At 34.5% G+C, this 19,713-nt stretch overlaps 3 protein-coding genes and 1 pseudogene across 3 annotated transcripts in view; 2 read left to right on the top strand and 2 right to left on the bottom strand.

Moving 5' to 3' along the window:
• Positions 1-5,405, top strand: part of LOC100787324 (protein ecdysoneless homolog) — a gene marked incomplete in the record, with an annotated part of 5,746 nt that extends 341 nt beyond the window's left edge. Inside the window, 5 exon segments of the mRNA XM_006572935.3 lie at positions 1-901; positions 1,630-1,968; positions 2,593-2,717; positions 3,930-4,093; positions 4,752-5,405. Coding sequence (XP_006572998.2) covers positions 1-901; positions 1,630-1,968; positions 2,593-2,717; positions 3,930-4,093; positions 4,752-4,934 — 1,712 coding nt within the window.
• A 67-nt stretch (positions 5,406-5,472) lies between these two features.
• LOC100787852 (protein NETWORKED 2D) lies at positions 5,473-10,784 on the bottom strand. Its single transcript, XM_003517646.5, has 2 exons — positions 9,442-10,784; positions 5,473-8,563 (listed from the first exon to the last, which is right to left on the bottom strand). Exons 1-2 carry the CDS (start codon positions 9,533-9,535, stop codon positions 5,664-5,666), a joined length of 2,994 nt encoding a protein of 997 aa, XP_003517694.1. The 5' UTR covers positions 9,536-10,784; the 3' UTR covers positions 5,473-5,663.
• A 5,029-nt stretch (positions 10,785-15,813) lies between these two features.
• On the bottom strand, positions 15,814-18,693 carry LOC100791019 (uncharacterized). The gene is made up of 3 exons (XM_006572936.4): positions 18,555-18,693; positions 17,435-18,024; positions 15,814-16,088 (listed from the first exon to the last, which is right to left on the bottom strand). Exons 2-3 carry the CDS (start codon positions 17,895-17,897, stop codon positions 16,033-16,035), a joined length of 519 nt encoding a protein of 172 aa, XP_006572999.1. The 5' UTR covers positions 17,898-18,024; positions 18,555-18,693; the 3' UTR covers positions 15,814-16,032.
• On the top strand, positions 17,911-18,831 carry LOC100792435 (uncharacterized; annotated as a pseudogene).
• The last annotated feature ends 882 nt before the right edge of the window (positions 18,832-19,713 follow it).

Here is a 19,713-nt window from a genome sequence, read left to right on the forward strand (position 1 = left end):
GCCCCTCCTCCTCCCACCTCCCCCACCTCCACGGCCACCTCCGCTTCGGCGACAACCTCGACGACGAGTGGTTCGCCGTCTTCCTCCTCTTCCAAATCTCCCAACGCTTCCCCTCCCTCTCCATTCGCCTCTGGGACTCCGACGGCGACTTCCTCCTCATCGAGGCCGCCTTCCACCTCCCCCGCTGGCTCAACCCCGACAGCGCGCACCACCGCCTCTTCCTCCGCGACGGAAGCCTCCACATCGTGCCGCGTAACCGCCTCCCCAACCCCTCCCTCATTGACTCCCTCAACTTCATCGTTAATTCCCCTCACGAATCCCTCGCCTCCGACGGAATCCAGCGCGCCGTCAGAAAACGCATAAGTAATTACCCCGAACAAGCTAGGAAGAACATGCATAGGGTTAGGGTTAGGGTTCCGGTGTCCGTGGCGCAGGTTCTGAAGCACGAGCCGCGGCTAATTTCCCTTGCAGTGGAAGGGTTCTACGATAGAGATATAGACACGATGAAGTTCGCGTCGAGGATGGAGAGGTTTGTGGAGAGAGGGAAAGCGGAGGAGTTGGTGTGCGTTTCGGTGAAGATGTCGAGGGCGATGTACGCACAGCTGGTGCAGCAGAGGTTTCAGGCTCCCAAGTGTTACCCGGGGATGCCGGCTCGGAGCGAGAAGGAAGGGTTTGCGGAGGCGGAGCTGGGGATGAAGATAGCGTGTGGGTTGGAGATGATGTATCAGCAGCGGAAGCGCGACGGGGTGGAAGGGAAAGGGAGCTCTTGGGAGGCGTTTAGGAAGAGTTTGGAGAGTAGTGGGTACTTCCAAGGGATGCTTCCGGGTTCCTCTGAGTATCAGAGATTGATGCAGAGTGCTCAAGAGTATTATAGAAATACTTCTCTGCACTCTAAGGCCAGGTTGGAATTCGAACTAGGCTATTGATTTTAATTCGAATTGAGTCTTGTTTTTAAGTTGGATGGGTATTGGTCTTTAATGTTTTGGTTGTGTATGTTTAGCTTAGCTCCCTAGGTTATCTTATTTTGTCATTGATGAGATCCCACATTGATTATGAGAAATGTGTCATGGACACCCATTATGCTATAATACATCTAGAGAGAGAAGTATAGGTATGATAGGGTTTATGATGTGATAGAAAGAAAGAGAGAGATAGATAGAAATGATAAATGTTGGTGGAGTGTTTAAAATAAGTGGATGATTGTGTATCAGTGCTCATTGATTATATTCTTATAGATATGACTAAAGTAGAACTTATTATAAAGGCTCAAGCTATCCTTACCTCATGAGCTAACTTTTAGGGTTGAGTTAGATCCATCTCAAATTCAAGATGACATGAGAGCCAATCATATATTTCCCTCAAGTGTCCTTAAAAAACCCTACCAAGCCCTGGGACCAGTCTTTCAATGTCCACGATCTGTATGTCCAATCTAGTGCATGAAGGGGTGTGTTGAGATTCCACATTGGTTAGAATGGATGGGTTCTCTTTGTTGTTGATGATGTATATGTTACATTAGATGGGGCATTGGTCTACTTAGGCTGTGGTGTAGTAATGTTGTTAAGTTTAGCTCTCTGGGTTTTATATTGGTTTTTGTTATTTTATCGTTGCTAAGGTGAATATTTGTTGCAGTGACTTGCTGAATGCTCTTGTTAGACGCATAGATGAAATTCTTGCTCTGCCTCATTTGGTGGATGATTTTAAGGATCAGGAGGTTCCTCCATCTGATGATGATTCCTGGCTTTATGGTGGAGAGGAAGAGTTGAACTCTGTTCTTATGGAAAGACAAAAGGAGATGGAACTATATGACTTAAAACACAAAAAGAAAGGGAAAGCAAAAGAGGGACAAGATGCTGGTCCATCATCTGCTTCGAATGCTGACGAGTTTGATCCTGGTGATATAGCAAAAACCATGCAGGCATTTGTCCATAAGCTGTCAAGTTACAAGGGTGCTGAAGCTCCTGAAGACAGGTTCGTTTAGTGATGTACATACTCATTTAACATACCTGATATGCAGGCAGGCTTAAGTCACCTATTGTATAGGCAGGCATCTTTTCAGGGAAAGGATTTGGGCCATTAAAATGATTTATTTTTCATGATATTTGGCCATTGGCAGAGATTCAGTACCATTGATCCCCAACTGGGATACTAAGTCCAACTTCCCTGTCTGTTAATTAAAACTGTTATTCCCAGGTGTCAAATGTGGTCCTGATTGGAAAAGCTTATAAAATAGCTTTTCAAATCCAAATAAGCTGTTTTGGGCTTATTTTCATAATCTAAAAATCAAAACTTAGAAAACTAGCTTTTGTGAAGCTGAAACCAGCTCAGGTTTTTACTATTTTTTATAATAATTTCTTAAGTTCTAACTAAAATAACCTTAATTATTTAGTATTGAATAACATATTAACATGTTCTATTTAGTTTATGGTATAAACTATAAATAGTTATTATTCTTGCTACTGATTAATTTTTCTGGATGCTGTCATGATACAGTAGTAACACATTTAGATGATACTCAATTGGATACCTTTCTGATTTTGCCGTGTTACTTTACTATGTTAATATCTCTTTATTTTGGGCACTTCTCTTGTAAAGGAATAAGGAAGTAGACCTTGATGTGGACCAATTTATTAAAGACATGGAATCAATAATGATGCATACAGACGGTGAAGTTGCCAACAGCAATATTGAAGAAGGATCGTCGTCTGACCTGGACTTTGGTGAGATTCCATGTCTATGTTTACTTTGTAGGCACTAATTGTTTTATTGAATAAGTGTTCTCGAGATTTAAATAGATCCTCTGTTTAATTGTTATATGTTAAAACACTTCAACTTGCTTTTGTTTGTGTTTATTTTCTGCTAATGGACTATTTTGTAATGAGTTCTTTTACACCATTACATTGATGCATGTTTTTATGATGTCATGCATGTAAGCACATTACGACTCATGTCTTGTAAGTTTGAAATTACTTTTGGCTATCTGTTTTGCACTTTCTCCAACTCTCTTCCCCTCTCTGGTTTGGTGGAGGATGTGCAGCATCAGAAGTCATAACTCTTTCTTTGTTATGACTGTAGCACGTATAGTTTTCATAGAATGAAGCTAGGAGCTTCTCTATGTCCTTTTTGGCTATCCTGTCAAAGGTTTGGAATAAGTGCTAGCAAATTTTATTGTGGCTTCTCTAAATTCTAATAGGGCTGATGATACATTTTAAGATTTTCTTTTTCTTTCTTGAGAAATGGTAGTAAAATGTTCATCTCCCCCATAACACATTTCCAATCGAGAAAAGGTCTTAGTCTATAATATCTTGGTGTATTGCTTGGGATAACAGATAAACAAAAGTGTACCTCGTTCAATGCTTTACCTCCATCTTTAAGAATAAATAGAAATAAATTGTTGAACTCAACTGTGTCTCCATTCAATATTTATTGGCTGTGAAGTTCTCAGATAAGTTCGAACAGCTGTCTGTAGCATTCTGGAGTTATCTTTTGGGCTGAAGCACATCACTTTTAGCTGGTTTTTAATGTGTTAACCACACAATGGTTTCAGGATACATGGTATTTAATTATATCTGTTAAGTATGAATGTTTGTTTACTTAAAAATATTAATCCTTACTTGAAGAATCTAATATTCCATGCTGAGGATTCTGTTTAATATAGTGTCACTAAAAAGTGCATAATAATTACATGGAATTAATTCTTGCTTACAAGCACACTTTTTTAAGGTTTGGAACTCTTCATGTCTTCAAGGTTGGGGATGCCTGATGGAAAATTGATCAATTCCCTAGTTGTTTAGGTTACTGGTATCTGGATTTCAGTATGTAGAATGAATTAATTCCTGGAATTCAACCAAATAGTTCCCTTGGTCAGTCAATTTGAATGTCTTCCCCCATAGTATTATTTATGGGTTATATTTTTATTGATGATTATGTAGATGATTCTGATGAGAGTGATATTGCTGAATTGGATGAGGATACTGAGGATGGAGAGGAAATTTTCATGCGGTCCTATTCTGATGCTATGAATGAAGAACTGAAGACAACCACCCTTCAGAAAAGTTTTGTTCGTGCTAATGAACAAATTCCAAAGAAGGATCAGGTATTTGTTTGCATTTGCATGAGTAAAGAAAGTATTAAATGTTAATCTGTAATGATGTGTAGTGTTACCAAACCTGGCAAGGTTATTTGAAAGGAAATAAATATCTCATTATTATTAAATAAAAATATTATTTTATTGTTTTTTAACCAACTATCTTTTATGACATAATTGTTGTATTGTTACTTTTGACATTGATTTAATCTTCTAATATCTTTTCTTAAAAAAACCAAGTTTACTAAATATCAAAAAGAGTATTTTTTTTTTAATCTTTAAAAGATTTATTTCATATATCATAAACCTTTGAATCATAAATTTAATATCAGAAGTTTAAGAAACTATCTAAATAATTTAACTTTTTATAAAATAAATTATAATGTTTTAAAACACTATATAATAATTTAAATAATTTCAATCTTGAAATGACAAATTAATAAACGTTAGATAATAATATCATAAGAATAACAGAATTCATGCTCATTCCTTTAACTGGTACAAAATCTTGTTAAGAAATAAGTAAGACAATGAGAGCAAAACATGACACTTGCATGATAGTTCACTAGTTCAGTTTCTATTTTCTTCAGCGAACTTTCATAAGTGCTGCAGTTGAAACTTGAAGACTGATGATTTGTTCTATTCTTGCTTTTGAATTCACTTTCAGGGAACGTCAAATGCATCAGAACATATTGTGGACGAGGATTTTTCTCCTGTAGATGTGGATGTAAATTTAGTAAAAAGCTTACTCGATTCCTTTTCTTCCCAGCAAGGGCTTCCTGGTCCAGCTTCCAATTTGCTTGGCCTCATGGGGGTGCAGTTACCACAAGATGGCAAGAAGGGCAAATGAAGATACTGAAATATTTTTCCAGGTTTTTGATGTTTTGGGATTCTCCAAAGGTATAGTCTCTGGATGGCATGTTTCCCAGCATGTTTGCCGATATCCTTTCTCCACATTGGGTAGACAACCTGCTTAGCAGAGGGCATATGGGAATACTTGCAGTTCCGGTGTGACTGCACCAGGTTTTGGGACTCCATTTGAATAGAAGTGTCTTCTTTCCTTACCTCCAGACAAAAGCAAGAGAGCGTTCATCTGTAGCATGTTCATTGGCAGTAATACAAGGGCAAGAGAAGTCTAGGGAAAATGCATAACTATCTTATATAGCAAATCTGTTTAAATCAGGAGTGATTATCACTAAATGATTCCCAACAGTGGTTTATATTGAGTTTGGGTCATCCATTATTAACAGTTGATGATTGCCCCCTTTTTTTGGGTTAAGCGATTTCCGTTGATAATGTTACAATTACTGTTTTAGTTAAATCTGGATTTCTACCAAGCCATAAAATTATCAGTACCGAATTAGGATTTATAAATACGAAGAGAAATGTAAACCAAAATACTAAATTTTGTCTTACTTCACCAACTTAGGATTTATAAACAAGCAAAAAAATAAAAATGAATCTTTCCTTCTAGTGAAGAGGGAGCTCTCAATACACTACCTAATATAAAAGAATTATCACAAAGATAAAAAGTTAAATAAGCACACAGTACGGAAATATTTTACATATGACACTGCTCCTACCGGTATTTCCTATGCATTCCAGGGGTCATACAGGAGAAGATTGATTGTTTCTTTGGTTTGGCGCCAAAGATAAATGACCTGAGAGGAACCTTGGCTCGAGTCTCTGATTGTCTTAGCTGGCCATTTTGTTGTCTCTTTGATGCTGAGAACCCAAATTCATCATTCAACTTCACTAGAGCCTTTTCTATTTCAAGTTGGAGAGATGTTACACCATCTAAACCCGCTTGAAGTTCATCGGCAACCTTGTTGTTTTCTTGTTTCATGTTCAAAATCTCACCTTGGAACTTGGCAGCTTGGTAGCTTGTGAACCTGAAGTCATCATCTTCAGCACTGGTTTTCAATGCTGATGTTATTTGTTCTTGGATGTCACACAAAGATGAGAATCGACTTTGCAGTTCTTCTTTCAGCAAGGCACCTCTTTCCATCCAGACTGTTATTTCATTTTGGATCTCTGTTAGGTGTCTGTAAATTGGTCTTGAATCTGATTTTATAGAATGCTTTATGCTGCTACTACCCTCTGACGACTTCCCTTTTTCCTCTAATTTTGATAAGTCGGTCAGCAAATCTTTGATAGTGGTTTCAAACTTCTGTATCTCAGAGTAATAAGCACTGAATTTTAACCAGAAAGTTAAGTTCTCCTCTAGAACTTCATCCATGTTTGACCTGAATTTCTCTTCAATGGGTGAAGTAGATTCAGGTGGTTCAATTTGTAAAAGTTCCTCTGTGAAATCCTCATTTCCTTCCATGCTTCTCTGCAAGAGACCTAATTTCTGGCGCAGATGTCTTATCTCTTCATCTTTCATGGCATTAGCTGTCTTCAGTTCTTTTAGCTGCAAAGATGAATCAGAGTTGCTGTCTTGATTTTTCTTCTCTATTTCAGCCAGTCTCTTTTTCATATCTTTATAATTCCGAAGAGTATTAGTATACTCACTTAGCAGAACTTGTTCTCTATCCTGCATTCCATTCGTAAACAATTGCTGCCAATCAGGTTCATCTTCTTGTGCTGTTGCCTGCCCCTTGGGATCAACTTTGAGAGCATTATCTATCTCACATGAACTTTGCTTAGCATCATTTTCTGGCTGTTTCTCAGAACTCTCTGAAGAACTATCTGCCTTGTTGCTTGCTGGGAGCTGACTGACTTCCTGATTTTCTGTGGTAGTGCTCACAGCAACTGTTGTCTTTTCATCATTGCCAGGATTTACAGTCTTCTCTTGTTCTTCCAACTCTTTTGGAGATTTTTTTTCCATAGGAGTTGCCTCTTCCATTTCTAAGGAACTGGTGACCTTAACCTTATCTACTGACTTAGCATCATTTTCCAATGAACGGGTGACATTAGGTTCATTAGCAAATGGTGAGCCAGTGGCCTCAAGCTTGTTGTCTGATGTTACATCATCTTCAACAGTACCAGCAACCTTAAGCTCCTTATCTTTTGCATCATCTTCTACCAAATCATTCGTAAGCTCCTTTTCAGATTTAATATCATTCAACAAGATATTGTCCTCATTCAAAGGAACTTGTCCTTCAGATTTGCTTTTTAATTCAGCCTGGCTTGATGAATCCTTTTGTGTGTGTGATAAATCTGTGGTCTTGGCCTCCTCGCCTGGCTGCTGCACGTTTTGGACTTTCTCTGAGAGTTGATCAAGATTGCTATGTGCTTCATTGAATTGGGTTTGGAGATTGTTATTCTTATCCTCAACAATTTGATTTAGATCCTGTACTCCATGCATCTTTTCTTCCATCTTTCTGAGTTGTTCGTTCAATTTGTTTCTGTCCTTGATAAGACTTTCCTTATCATTTTCCAGAGTTCGAATTTGCTCTTGAAGTTCATCAGTATCTGTTCTCAATCTCGTTACCATCACAGTCTGGGACGATACTGCAGTTTCCAAGCTGATCACTTTGTTCACTAGCTCATCAATCTTCTCTGCCATTTCTGCCACACTGAGTGATGAATTGGAGCTAGTCTCAAAGTGCTCTTTAATGTTCTCCTTCAATAATTGCAACTCCTGCTTCTTCGGAGCCAATCCGGCATTCTCTTCCAAGTCCTTTGTTTCTGCTATTTCTTTTAAATCTCTTTGGACCCTTGGCTCTTCGGAATTACTCTGTTCATAATGGAATTCGTCCATGAGAGAGCCCAACTTGGCCTTCACATCCTTTACCCTTTTGGATTCAATTCTGGTTTCATCAAGTGATTTTTCCTGCTTCTCTTGCAACTGTGTCAATGCCTCTTGGCATGATTTAAGAGCAGCTTCTGCCATCAAACGGCGAGCTTCATCATCTTCAATATCAACACCTTCTCCCAGCTCATCTTGCAGAGTGGAAACTCTCTCTTGCAATTCCTTGATTTGCTCATCAGTTTCCCAGTACCTAGCAATGGAATTATCATAAGAGTTCTTTACAAACTCTTTCACAGTTTGTAGAGCCAGAATCTGTTTCTGCAGCTTGTCAACCTCTTCAAGTGCCTCTTTTCTGCTCAAACCAGATTTAGGAACTTTCGGAGCAGCAGAAGCTGCTGTGGCAGCTGGCTTCTTGGAATGAAATTTCCTTGTGGCTGCTGCTGTTGTTATGACATTTTTTAAATCTTTAATGGGAGGCTTTGGAATATTTGTTTTGAACCCTTCTGCCTTTTTTCTTGAAGGCCTTGGTGATCCATCATCATCTTCTTCATCCATAAATGGGACACGATCTGGAAAGACAGAAGCAATGGTGTTGTTGGCATTTTGCAACTCTGTTGATATGTGATCATATCTTTCGGCTAAAGCTCGGTAAGCCTTGAATGATTCCTCCACAAAGCTTATCAGTTCCGGTCTCCTTTTGTAATACATTTCTGCTCTCTTAGCAAAAGAGTCTCCCTCTTCCTCTAAGAGCTTCAAAACAGTTTGCACTTTTTCCTCCATATCTGCAGTTTTGTTCATTTATTTTAGTTTGCCAGCTATATGCATGTATAAAGGCACATACAAGTGGGTTATGTTGATCTTACACAGGCATCTCCATGTGATTCAAGCAAATTTTTAATTTAAAATTCTAATTAACAATGTGTAAACAAGCGTCCATCGTTATATCCGCATGTAGGATAGGGGTAAGCATCTCCTAAATTTCTAAAATCATAGGAAATGACTTCAAGGAATGCAAACTATTCCTAATTTCTCAAATTAGTATATGTTTAATAAGAAAAGAGAAGCTGTACAACAAAATCATCGTCTGAAAGGCGTTTTATCAAGAAAAGTGGGCAAAAAATGGAGTTATTCTATCAACCTAATTGGCTAAAAATAGCATTATGTGAATTGAGTCAAACATACTGGATTTTGGGAAAATTCAATTTGAAAAGTGATAGAGGAAGTACTTGTGTATATATATGTGTGTGTGTGTAGTTTTTGGTTAGTTGAAGCCCAGATTTGGAAATAAAAGCACGTAGAGAATCATTTTCAGAATCCATGAAAAACAATTAAACCTTGAGCTTGAGTACATAACACAACATCAAACCATCTTCTTAAACCTCTCTACTCACGCAGTTGAATTTCCTGATTACCGATTAATACATTATAGACAACACTCTATTTTTATGGAAGCCAAGCATAATTTAAAGATTTGATTCCATAGTGAAATGAAATTGATCATCAAAAGCTTATAATATATACAATCTAACGTTGAAAGCAAGGCAAGACGTGCCATGAATGTGTACAAAAAAAAATTCCACCAGAAAAAGGAGATAAATGGTAGAGTTGATCATCATGTTCTTTGATATGAAAAAGAAAATGAAGATAAATTGATGATCACCTAGAAGGTTTTGCTCCATCCATTTTGATTGTTTTGTTCTGATGTGGCTAACCCACCACCATGAATAAGCATTGCTCGCCGCTCTCTGCAACATATTTGGTTGTTTCTTCTTCTGTCTTCTGTGTTATCTCTTTAATTTCCCTTCTTGGTCTTTGGTATTGAGATCTTAATTAATAACGTGAGTCAAAAAGCATGCAAACCGTGTTTCTCCTATTACTCTATCTGTTTAAGATGGGGAAGAGAAGACATGGATTCCATGACAGCATGGGACCAAGAGAAGAAAGTGGGAAAATGGATTAAGAAAAAAAGGAAAAAAGAAAGATAATCAACAGAAACAGATAGAAAGAGATTCAGAGAGAGAGAGAGAGAAAACGTGGAAACTAAGATGTTGTGCTAATTATGGGATGATGGAAGGGAGCAAAGTTCTCACGAATTTAGTGTCCAAACCTTGCTTTTGAAAAAGCATGAATGCAATAATAAAAATGAAATAAAGAAACATAATGCATGCATTGAACGACCCACGTGCCTGTGGCATTGTCCAGCTTTACTTCTTCTTCTTTTTTTTTCCAACATTGATGTAAAGTTTTCACCTGTTTTTAAAAATTATTAATTTTCGTTGAAGAATCTAATAGATAATTTTTAATATGATTTTTTCTCTTAATTATATTTTTTTCATTTACAAACTCAAACTTAACACTTATTTTAAGGAAAATAATTCAATATTATTTAGATCAATAACTTATTAATAATTTTATTTGTTTTACGCTCCTTTGATACCTTTTTCAGTGTCTTTAGTGTTAAATTAGCTGTGTTGTCATATATACCGTTAATAGGAGAAATCAAACAAAAAAATTTCATGGAGATAATTGTTAAAAAGATTTAGATATACAAGTGAGTCATTCTCCCAAAGGAAGTCTAAAGTTACAAACTTAATTGTTGGGAAAACTTTCTTGTGGTAGCATATCCAAAGGGTTGAGACATGGTTGGCATTTATTATTCTTTTAAGTGAACAAAATATTTTTTAAAATATATTTAAAAAATTAAATAAGTATTTCTTTAGAAATTAACTGGTTCGTACATATACTTAATCTCACAATAAAGCTGAATTAAAAAAAGAAGAGAGAAGCCTTTAGAATTTTAAAAATGTTGATTTATATATCACTATCATGCTTAATATTTCAAGTTGTATACATGTAAAAAAAAGTACAGAAACTTTGTCCATAAGTTATTAGTTTTAGTAATATTCAACTCAAGATCTCAAGTCAAATCTAATAGATAAAAAAATGTAAATAAAAATTAATCATTCAAAAAATCGTTAAATATTTCATATTAATAACTTGATTAAAAAAAAAAAGCATACTTCATGTGTATTACATATGATCAAACTAAATTAATAATTCAACAATGACTATTTTGACTTAATTAACTCTATATTTGCGCGTTTTTTCAAAATCTATAAAATTTTATATATTAACTTGTTAGTTATCTTTAATATATTCTTATAATAAATCTCCAACTAACTACTTGATGTTTAAACTTTTCTTCGTTGCAAGGTGTCGCATCCTGTGATAAAGCAAATTATTTCTCCTACCAAACTGCTATGATGTTCAAATTTTTAATATAAACTTAATTCATTGTATAATTATATAAATTATTGTAAAGAAAACATAAATGCTCTGTCTATTACTTTCTAAATTTTATCGTACAAAAAAGGTGCTTAGAAAAGCTGTAATGTAAATAAAGGTGGCGGTGGCCGACTTTTGTCGCGGAAAGATAACGGTGCCCCAAATAGAAAATTGAGAATTTCTGTTATTTTTGGAGGCACGTTCTGTTCACGACTTTGGCCTGCACTGACACTATAAATAGGAAAATGTTAACGATTTTTTTTCCTTTTTGAAATCTTTGACTAATATAATAGTATTGTTTTCAGTAATTATGTTCTTCATTTCTTCTCACCAGAAAAGATTTGGAAAGAAAAGCAAAATCTTTTCGAAAGAGAAATCTTATCTATCATCCCACTCTGTTACATATTCTGTTTAGCCTAATCATCCCTGTCAATTTGGGGAAGAATGCAAAATTTTAAAAATAAGTATTCCATGTAGTAGATTTGTGAAAAAAAATTCATGTTAGGCCTTAATTCTATAAAGATTACAAAATAAGTTTTATCCATTGCCATTACTTGTGTTCATGAGGAATTATATGATTAGTTTGGTAATCAAGGAGAGTATGAGTGAGAAAGAAATTATGGATCAAATTGTTAAGAATATTATTTGTTTATTCGAATTTTTTTAATTAATAAAAATTAATCGCTAATATTTGTTGATAAAAAAATATTTATGTTTAAAAAATAATTTTGATTTTACTTTTACATCACATAATATAATTTTCGTAAACTTATAAACTAGCCATAGTGTAATTTTCAGATGAAATTTACAATTATTGGAAAATTATTATTAAAAACAAAACTCGTCAGTGTGGAAGCAATTTCCAATTCTACAAAAAAGAAACAAATAAAATGAATAACTTGAATGACAGAAAGTTAGAGGGGGTAAATAGATTCCCTTGATTATCATACATAATTATAGTTTTTATATTTTATATAAATTTAAAAGTATCCATGCAATATGGTACTTGCTGCCAATGTTAATTTTTTTATTGTTTTAACAAAGAAATGACAATCAACCCATGGTTTTATCATCCAAAACTTTTTTTTCTTGAGATGGGAAGATACCTGTCGCGTACTTTTTTTTGAACATCTTAAATTGTCAGTATAAATTATTTTATACGTCAATCTATTAAAAATCTTTAGAAATGATTCTTTTTTTCTGAAAACAAAATGACAGAATGAGGAGATACCCCAAAATTATTGGACAGTTATGTTGAGACTCTCAAGCAGAAATTCACCTTAAAGATTATTACATAGACCTGAATTGTAAGTAACTTAACTTAATTATAACTACTCAGTTATTTTCTAGATGCTACAAAGAATGTGAAAATTAGTTCTGGATTTTTAATCATTTGTATCATTCCATATTGACTTTAGATGTGACTTTAAAAATAGTTACCAAAAGTTAATAAAATTGTGCAATGCAATTTTTTTATATTATAGTACATTTTAATTAAATTCTTTATGTATACAGTGGATTTCTTTTATTTTCATTTTAAAGTTTATATTCAGCAAAAGATTACAACACTATGCTCTTTTTCCGTATATGTGTTATCATCCGCTGTCTAAATTGTCTTCATTTCCTTGTGTTTATTTTCCTGTTTTCATTGCATAACTCGCTATCCACAGTGCCTTATATTTTTTTTATTATTATTATTATAAGTGCCTTATAATTTCGAGGTCAAATCCTATGTTTCATTGTAATTTCATAACAACAATAGAAATGAGGTGATTACGAAGAAAGAAGGAAAGAAACAATGGGAAAGTGGCAGAGACAATCAAATCCTTTTATCATAGTTTTTACCGTCATGCATAAGATAGTGCGATTTTAAATATCACTTTTATGGAATCTTTAATTACTCTCTATCAAGCCAGAGATTATTCCCCTTCTCTGGTTATTCTAGCCTTTAATTCCCTTTCTCTAGTCCCTTGGCGCCTTCGTTGCATATGAGATTTTTTTTTAAAAGATATATTGTTAGTTATCTCTCATGTTTATGGAGAAATTTTTTTTATGCAAACAACCTTTTTTTTTTTGTTAGGAATGAGTTTCTGAATAGAAATCCAAAATTCAAATTTGGTTAACTTCTTCAATGGGTTTGGGCCTAGTCCCCCATTTGAACTTGATTATTAAATCTAATTCCTACATTGATGAATAAAAGTGTAATTAAAATTTTTAGGGAGTTATACATTTATGTATTGATAAGATTAACCATTTCTTCTTGAAGTTCGATCTTCCTCTCTATGAATCACGTAGTCAAAAGAAACCATGAACTAAAATAGAAGAGCGTGTCCCATTCATGAGTAAATATTTCAAAGTAATCTCATTAGACATGCATTGCCCGTGATGACAACTTGACAACAAAATACTAATATATTCTCAACTCTCAACCCCAAAGAAATATTTTAAGGAATATTTAATAGGAGAGAAGTTTTTTTATGTGTGTGAATCATGATTCCTATAAGTGTTTTCATTTTCAGGGAATGAATGAAATTTTTTTAGTTGATTATTAGAAATTTTTAGATAAATTTATTAAGAATTAAAGAATTACATACATTTTTACTGATTATTTTAATTATTTATCGCATTATATAATTTGATAAAGAACATGATATTTTTATTATCATATGCCACTGTGCTTCCTTGCTTTTCAAAATTATTGGCCTGATTCAGGGATGGAACATGAAGTTTTTATCTTATGCAGGTAAGCTAGAGTTGATCAGAACAGTTATTCAAGGAATTGTGAATTTCTAGATGGGGATTTTTCCTTTGCCTCAATTTGTTCTGGACCGGATCAACGCTTCGTGCCGTAATTTTCTGTGGGGCAAAGCGGATATTGGCAAAAACAAGTCCTTGGTTGCTTGGTTAGTAGTTTGTTCTTCGAAAAAAAAAAGGGGGTTTAGGCTTTTTTAATCTCAAGGACTGAAATCTTGCGCTTCTTTCCCATATCCTGTGAGACTTTCATTGTAAGAAAGATTCTTTATGGGTTCGCCATTACTATTTCAGAGGGAGCGTTGTGTGAAATTACAATACTTCTTCATCAGATTCAATTTTGATAAAGAAAATCATTCAAATAAAAGACTTTATTATCTCCAAAGAGTTAAGTACGGAAGAGACCAAAAAGAGGATTCAATCTTGGAGCACCAATGAACAATTGCTTGTTGGCAAAGTCTATGAATACATTAGAGGTGCCAAACCTACTGTTAGTTGGTGTTCTGTTATATGGAACCCAGCAATCCCCCCTAAGATGTCTTTCATTCTATGGCTTGCTAAAAGGAACCGGCTGCTTACTCTTGACAAAACTGCTTTTTTGAACAAGGGTTCCCTCTGCTTTTTTGGGCTCACATTCGTGATTTGGCTCCTTTCCGCAGACGTTTCACTTCTTTGCAGCAGCACATTACTGACTCTTTAATTAGGGGCAGATCCACATCAAGTGTTCAAGAAAAATTTCGTTGTCTGGTTATAGCAATTACACTGCATCTGGCTGTCTAGGAACAAGCTGATTTTTGAAGATTATCAATTTTTTGTAATAGAGGTTATTAGTAAGATTAAGTTTTTTATATATAGACAAGCGCACCTGTTACATTTATTTTAGCATCTTGATATAGGTATTCTTGTATTAGGGAGGCTTTTGATTTTCTCCGACGGTGGGGTATACCCCATTTATTGTTGTATCATTTTTGGTTTAATATAATTTACATTTTTTTCCAAAAAAAAAGAAAAATTAAACTAAAAAAAATAAGATTTTCACCTCTCCTATGAAAAAGTTTTCATAAAAAATTGATTAAACATTCCTTAAAAAAAAACATCCAAAAATGTTATGTTTTTTAATGCATATCAAACTTGAGAAAATAAAAAATTTCTCTTCTACCAAATGTCCCCTAAGACTTTATTTTACGGGAAGAAATGTTTAAAACTTATTTACTGTTTATTTGGACAGAAGATTTAAATAAAGAAAGAAATATATTTTTATTACATCCCCTTAACTTACAGAGTTTCCTCGGAATCAATAATGTGAGAGCCACACAATAAAGGCAATCCTCAAAGTTAAGGAAGAATGGACCATTTTCTCATTTGATTGAGAAAACCATGTGGCTCATCTATGCATTGGACCTTCATGTGGTCCAAGACTTGATATGCCAATTTGGATAAAAAGGGTTATGGAGATTTACAGCCAACAGGATAGGGAAGAGATAAGGGGGGAAACTGCAAAATGAATTTATGAAGGAATGTATTCAACCAACCGGCTTGCGTTGCAAAAGTCAAATGTTACAAAACCAAAAGCTCTCCAAAGAGAAGTAAATAAACCAAAATATATATCTTCTCTAAATTAATTATATTTTTTATTGTCCAATTACAAATTAAAAAATAATTGGTGAAAAGTATGAATAATCAAGAATGGCAATTGCATTATCCATTTAAAATATTTATTATTTTATAATCAGATACCATGAGTTATTATAGTTATCACGGTGCTTCATCTCCTGCTTTAGTTCATTGGAATTCTTGTCCTTCTCTCAGTGCTATCTGTTAAGCTGATGCTCTAGTCATTGTATCTACTAGGGGTTAATTTTCCTTTTTCTTTTGTTTCTTTTAAATTTCACAACGATAAAAAAAATTAGGGTTAAAAAAAATCTCATCTTATCCCAAACATGACTCCTGCAATCCTCCATTATAACACCATATCCATTATCAACATGAAAATCCCTTTTTTTTTTATAGTGAAATACTTTTATTTATAGTAGTGATTGATTGGCCATACAGAATTTTCTAGATCGACATTTTCCATTTCAATTGAAGCTTTTACAGTAAGAGGAGAGGATGATTCTATGTACAAAGAATACATTGGATGATGGATTATTTTGCCTCCTCTCTACTTCTAGAAGGATGTCAGAAAGGTCCGTAGTCATATAGAAGATGTAGTTTTCTACGCTTCTAAATTCTTGAGAGAAGCCAGCCAGTGTTCCATGTAATTTTTGCCAGCTGAAAATTCAATCACAATTTCAAAATTACAATAAGTGCAGTTCTCTAGTCTCTTCAAAATGCAGATACACAAATAGTACATATCAGTGTATCAACAGATATCATCATGTAAACGAATGCTTTCACTCAATTGAGTTTCAACAAAAATTCAATGAAACCACTGCCAATGCCATCATTAATTACAAGACAACTTTCCCTAGTTTTGATTTGTACAAAGAGTTCAATTGAAAATGGCAGGTTGTTATTTTAAAAACACTATAGGGCCTAACTAAAAATTTGGGGTATGAAATTGTTACAAGTTCTCAAACAAACTTTATCCGTGTGTCCTAGGCTACTACAAAATGATTTTTAAGTATAAACGTACATCCAACCATAAAGATCTAAAAACTAGGACTCATTTTTCATCACACAAAAGAAACAGCTCAGAAATAGAAAGGAAAGAAGTTCTGCTAACATATCTTATTAAGATATCATATAGTATACAATACGCTATCTTTTATTTCTGTTTATTATTAAAAAAAAAATTACAGGGTCGATGATGAGAGAAAATTAAGAAGTCACTTGACTGTAGTAAAAAGGAAGTCAGTGATTAATTGCCTTGTATAGTGTGGAATTTAGGACTTTAATCAGGTAGTGAAGGTGAAGTGAAGTTACTTCAGAGCATAACTTTTTATCTCTCATGAAAACAGCTTAGTAAAAATTTCAAGCTAAGAATTTGATAATAGAAAAAAAAAAAAAAACAAAGCACATGGCAGAAGCATAAGGAAACCTCCTGGAACAGAGAGGATACTATCAAAGAAAATTAGCTCATAAAAGCAAGGCAGCATCTTTGCAAAGCATGGATGAAACCATTCAGAAAATAAAAGAGGAGCAAAAACCCATATAGGATACACACACAAAAATACAAAAATAAAGTTAAATAAAAAAAACAAAAACCTCGCAGATCGATGCATTTGAAGACAATTCTAAAAAAAGGCGAAACTATTTGGTCTATATTATGTATCATGTATTTTCCTATTTGGATTTAGCGAGTTACAAGCCCCAATTACCATTGCATTTATAATTGCTAAGCAGTGCATTAGCATCTGATAATGACAGACACATTTCCTCATTAGCATCAGAATCATCAACAAGGCCAAACCAACTAAAAAATTATGGATTATACTATACAATAACATAAAAACTTAAAAAGCACCGGAACAAGGATTGTTTTGACTTTAAAGAACCAGCACAAAAAAAAGTTAATAAACTCAAAAAGTTAAAGAGTGCTAGGAGTTTGAAAGCGAACAAAATAACTCAATGAAAACAAAATCATACACAATTTAAGAGTACGTTCTGAATCTTACCAGAAGAAAATTCATTTGGAAGGTTCTTGATGGCACTCAAAAGCTCCTTGTTTGAACTCTCCACCTCCTTCCTATAGCAAGGAACTAGCACAGCAAAACTATTGTCCAAATCATCATCACTCTGAAGGAAATCAGAGCCATGAGGCTCCAACCACCCAATGGAAAAATCTGAGTCATCAGATTCAGAGCTTGACAAACAACCATCACCATCAGATGGCACCAACACAACATCATACTCTCTATCATGTCTCCTCTCTTCCCTGCTCTGCCATTTCCTTTTAACCTTCCTGTGAGAAGGAGCTATCTTTGTTCCCTTCACTGAAGGAAACTTAACACTCTCTCTTTCCTTAAAACTCCATTCAGAAGATGAATTCAGTGTAGAGCCACCAGAAACAACAGGCTCTTTCTCCTTGTTGCTACGACCCCACAACCACCATGACAAACGTGTCAGAGAGACAGCCATACTCCCAATTGTGATGATTTCAAAAGCCAAAGAGTCACAATGGTTGAAGAAGCTCTTTTGGAGGCCAAAGATTTGTGAAAGAATGAGGCCAAAAAATTTGAGAAACGGAATGGCCAGTGGTTCCTGCCTGTTGCAGAAACCACTATATTAGGAAATGATCCGTTGATTCATTAACAAAAGGAGATCAATTGGAAAATGGGGCACACAAATAAATTCAACCCAACAAACTCATTAACATCAATAACAATCAACAAAAAAAAAAAAAAAAACTTTTTGATAAAACAGCACAAGAACGGATTAAACAGATGCAGTGAATTTACCAAGGTTTTTCCAAATATCAAACCCAAATTAGCAAGTTGAAGAACTTAGCCTAGATTAGATTCACTGACCCATTTCCCAAAATTAAATGTTAGCAAAAAATTTCTGACATTTACACTCCCAGAAAAGCACAAGAGTATATTAAAAAAAAAGGATAAGATAGTTATCAGAATCTTAAAAGAATAAATTTTATCTTGTTTTTTATTTACCAAAAAATATCAACCCCAAATCTCAAACACAATGACACTCACTCATGCTCGGTCTACTCAACGCAAAAAAAAAAAAAAATAGAAAATAAAAATAAAAACACAAAATCCAGTAAAACTTTTGAGTAAAGACCTTTGCTTTAGGTCAAAATCAAGAATTCCCCCAAACTCAATTCACCAAGGAATCCCCGGAAAATCCCACTATCCTCGCCGGGAAAACCGAACCTTTCAAACAGCTATGCTATCGAAAACAAAAGCAGAGGAGATCGGAGCACGAGTTTTCTCCGGCGAAAAAAAAAACCGGCGACACAATGCAAAGACTCAGTGAGTCAATTCGAAACCCTAACTCGCCAATTATCCCTCGCTCACTCACTCACTCTCTCTAATCTTCTTCTACTTCTTCCTCCTTCTGCCTCTGTTTTTGGGTACACTGAGAACCAAACCCAATCGCTCAAAATCTCGTCTTCTTCTGAATTTATAGGCTATTTTTTGACCTTTTTCATCTTTTCACATCCAACGCTCCAGATTGCACCCGTTATTCTGATGAACGTCCAGAGACAAGGTCTTATCCTCTTACTCTACACCCCCGACACATCTTATAACAATTCATTCCTGGCCTATAGCATAAGGTAGTTAACAATATATGTTTTTTAATCAGAAGAATATTGGACGTTGATTCGGTGATGAGAGATATAATAACCGTCCAAAGTTGCTGACGTGGATGACCATTACCCCAATCATGGGATGCATGTGCGGCCAACTTGTCGACACGTGTCAATAATGTCACCCTAAAATAATATATATAGGATTATATGGAAATGGAATAACTAATGATTAAGTTAAATTAAAGAAGTCGTGTTTTTTTTTTATAAGTTTTCCACTTGTCTAGTAAAATGAGCTGTTTAAACATATTTTTTTTTAAAACTGTCAAATATGCTATACTCGGAGAATAAAACAAAATCTTGTAACAACTTCCTAAGATAAATGAGAAATCAAATCAAGTTTATCTTCTCCAAACTAACTTCTGTATCAAGCAGGAAACTAGGAATCTCATTGACCATTTAGCAACTCCAATCATCCAATGTCAGCTACATTTTTCCATTTTCACATTAAAGATTGTACTGCTTGTAGTGAGTTATATTGGAAAATACTACAGTATATACCAACTTTAGCAATCTTAATTAAATAACTATAGCTATTGTGAGGACTAATTTTGAACTGATTGAATTAATTATGAAAAGTTCATAAATTTAATTAACAAAACATCTAAATCATCCAATTAAATATTTCAT

Source organism: Glycine max, chromosome 1 (assembly GCF_000004515.6).
Source record: "Glycine max cultivar Williams 82 chromosome 1, Glycine_max_v4.0, whole genome shotgun sequence".
In the NCBI taxonomy this organism is placed as follows: domain Eukaryota; kingdom Viridiplantae; phylum Streptophyta; class Magnoliopsida; order Fabales; family Fabaceae; genus Glycine; species Glycine max.

Bases quoted from the DNA above. Each gene is read 5' to 3' on its own strand.
- LOC100787852 (XM_003517646.5), bottom strand. From the start codon at position 9,535: ATGTTGCAGAGAGCGGCGAGCAATGCTTATTCATGGTGGTGGGTTAGC. The intron at 8,564-9,441 runs GTGATCATCAAT...ACAAAACTGCAG, and splicing joins GATGGAGCAAAACCTTCTAG to ATATGGAGGAAAAAGTGCAA.
- LOC100791019 (XM_006572936.4), bottom strand. From the start codon at position 17,897: ATGGCTGTCTCTCTGACACGTTTGTCATGGTGGTTGTGGGGTCGTAGC. The intron at 16,089-17,434 runs GTAAGATTCAGA...TTGAATTTTCAG, and splicing joins TCCAAATGAATTTTCTTCTG to CTGGCAAAAATTACATGGAA.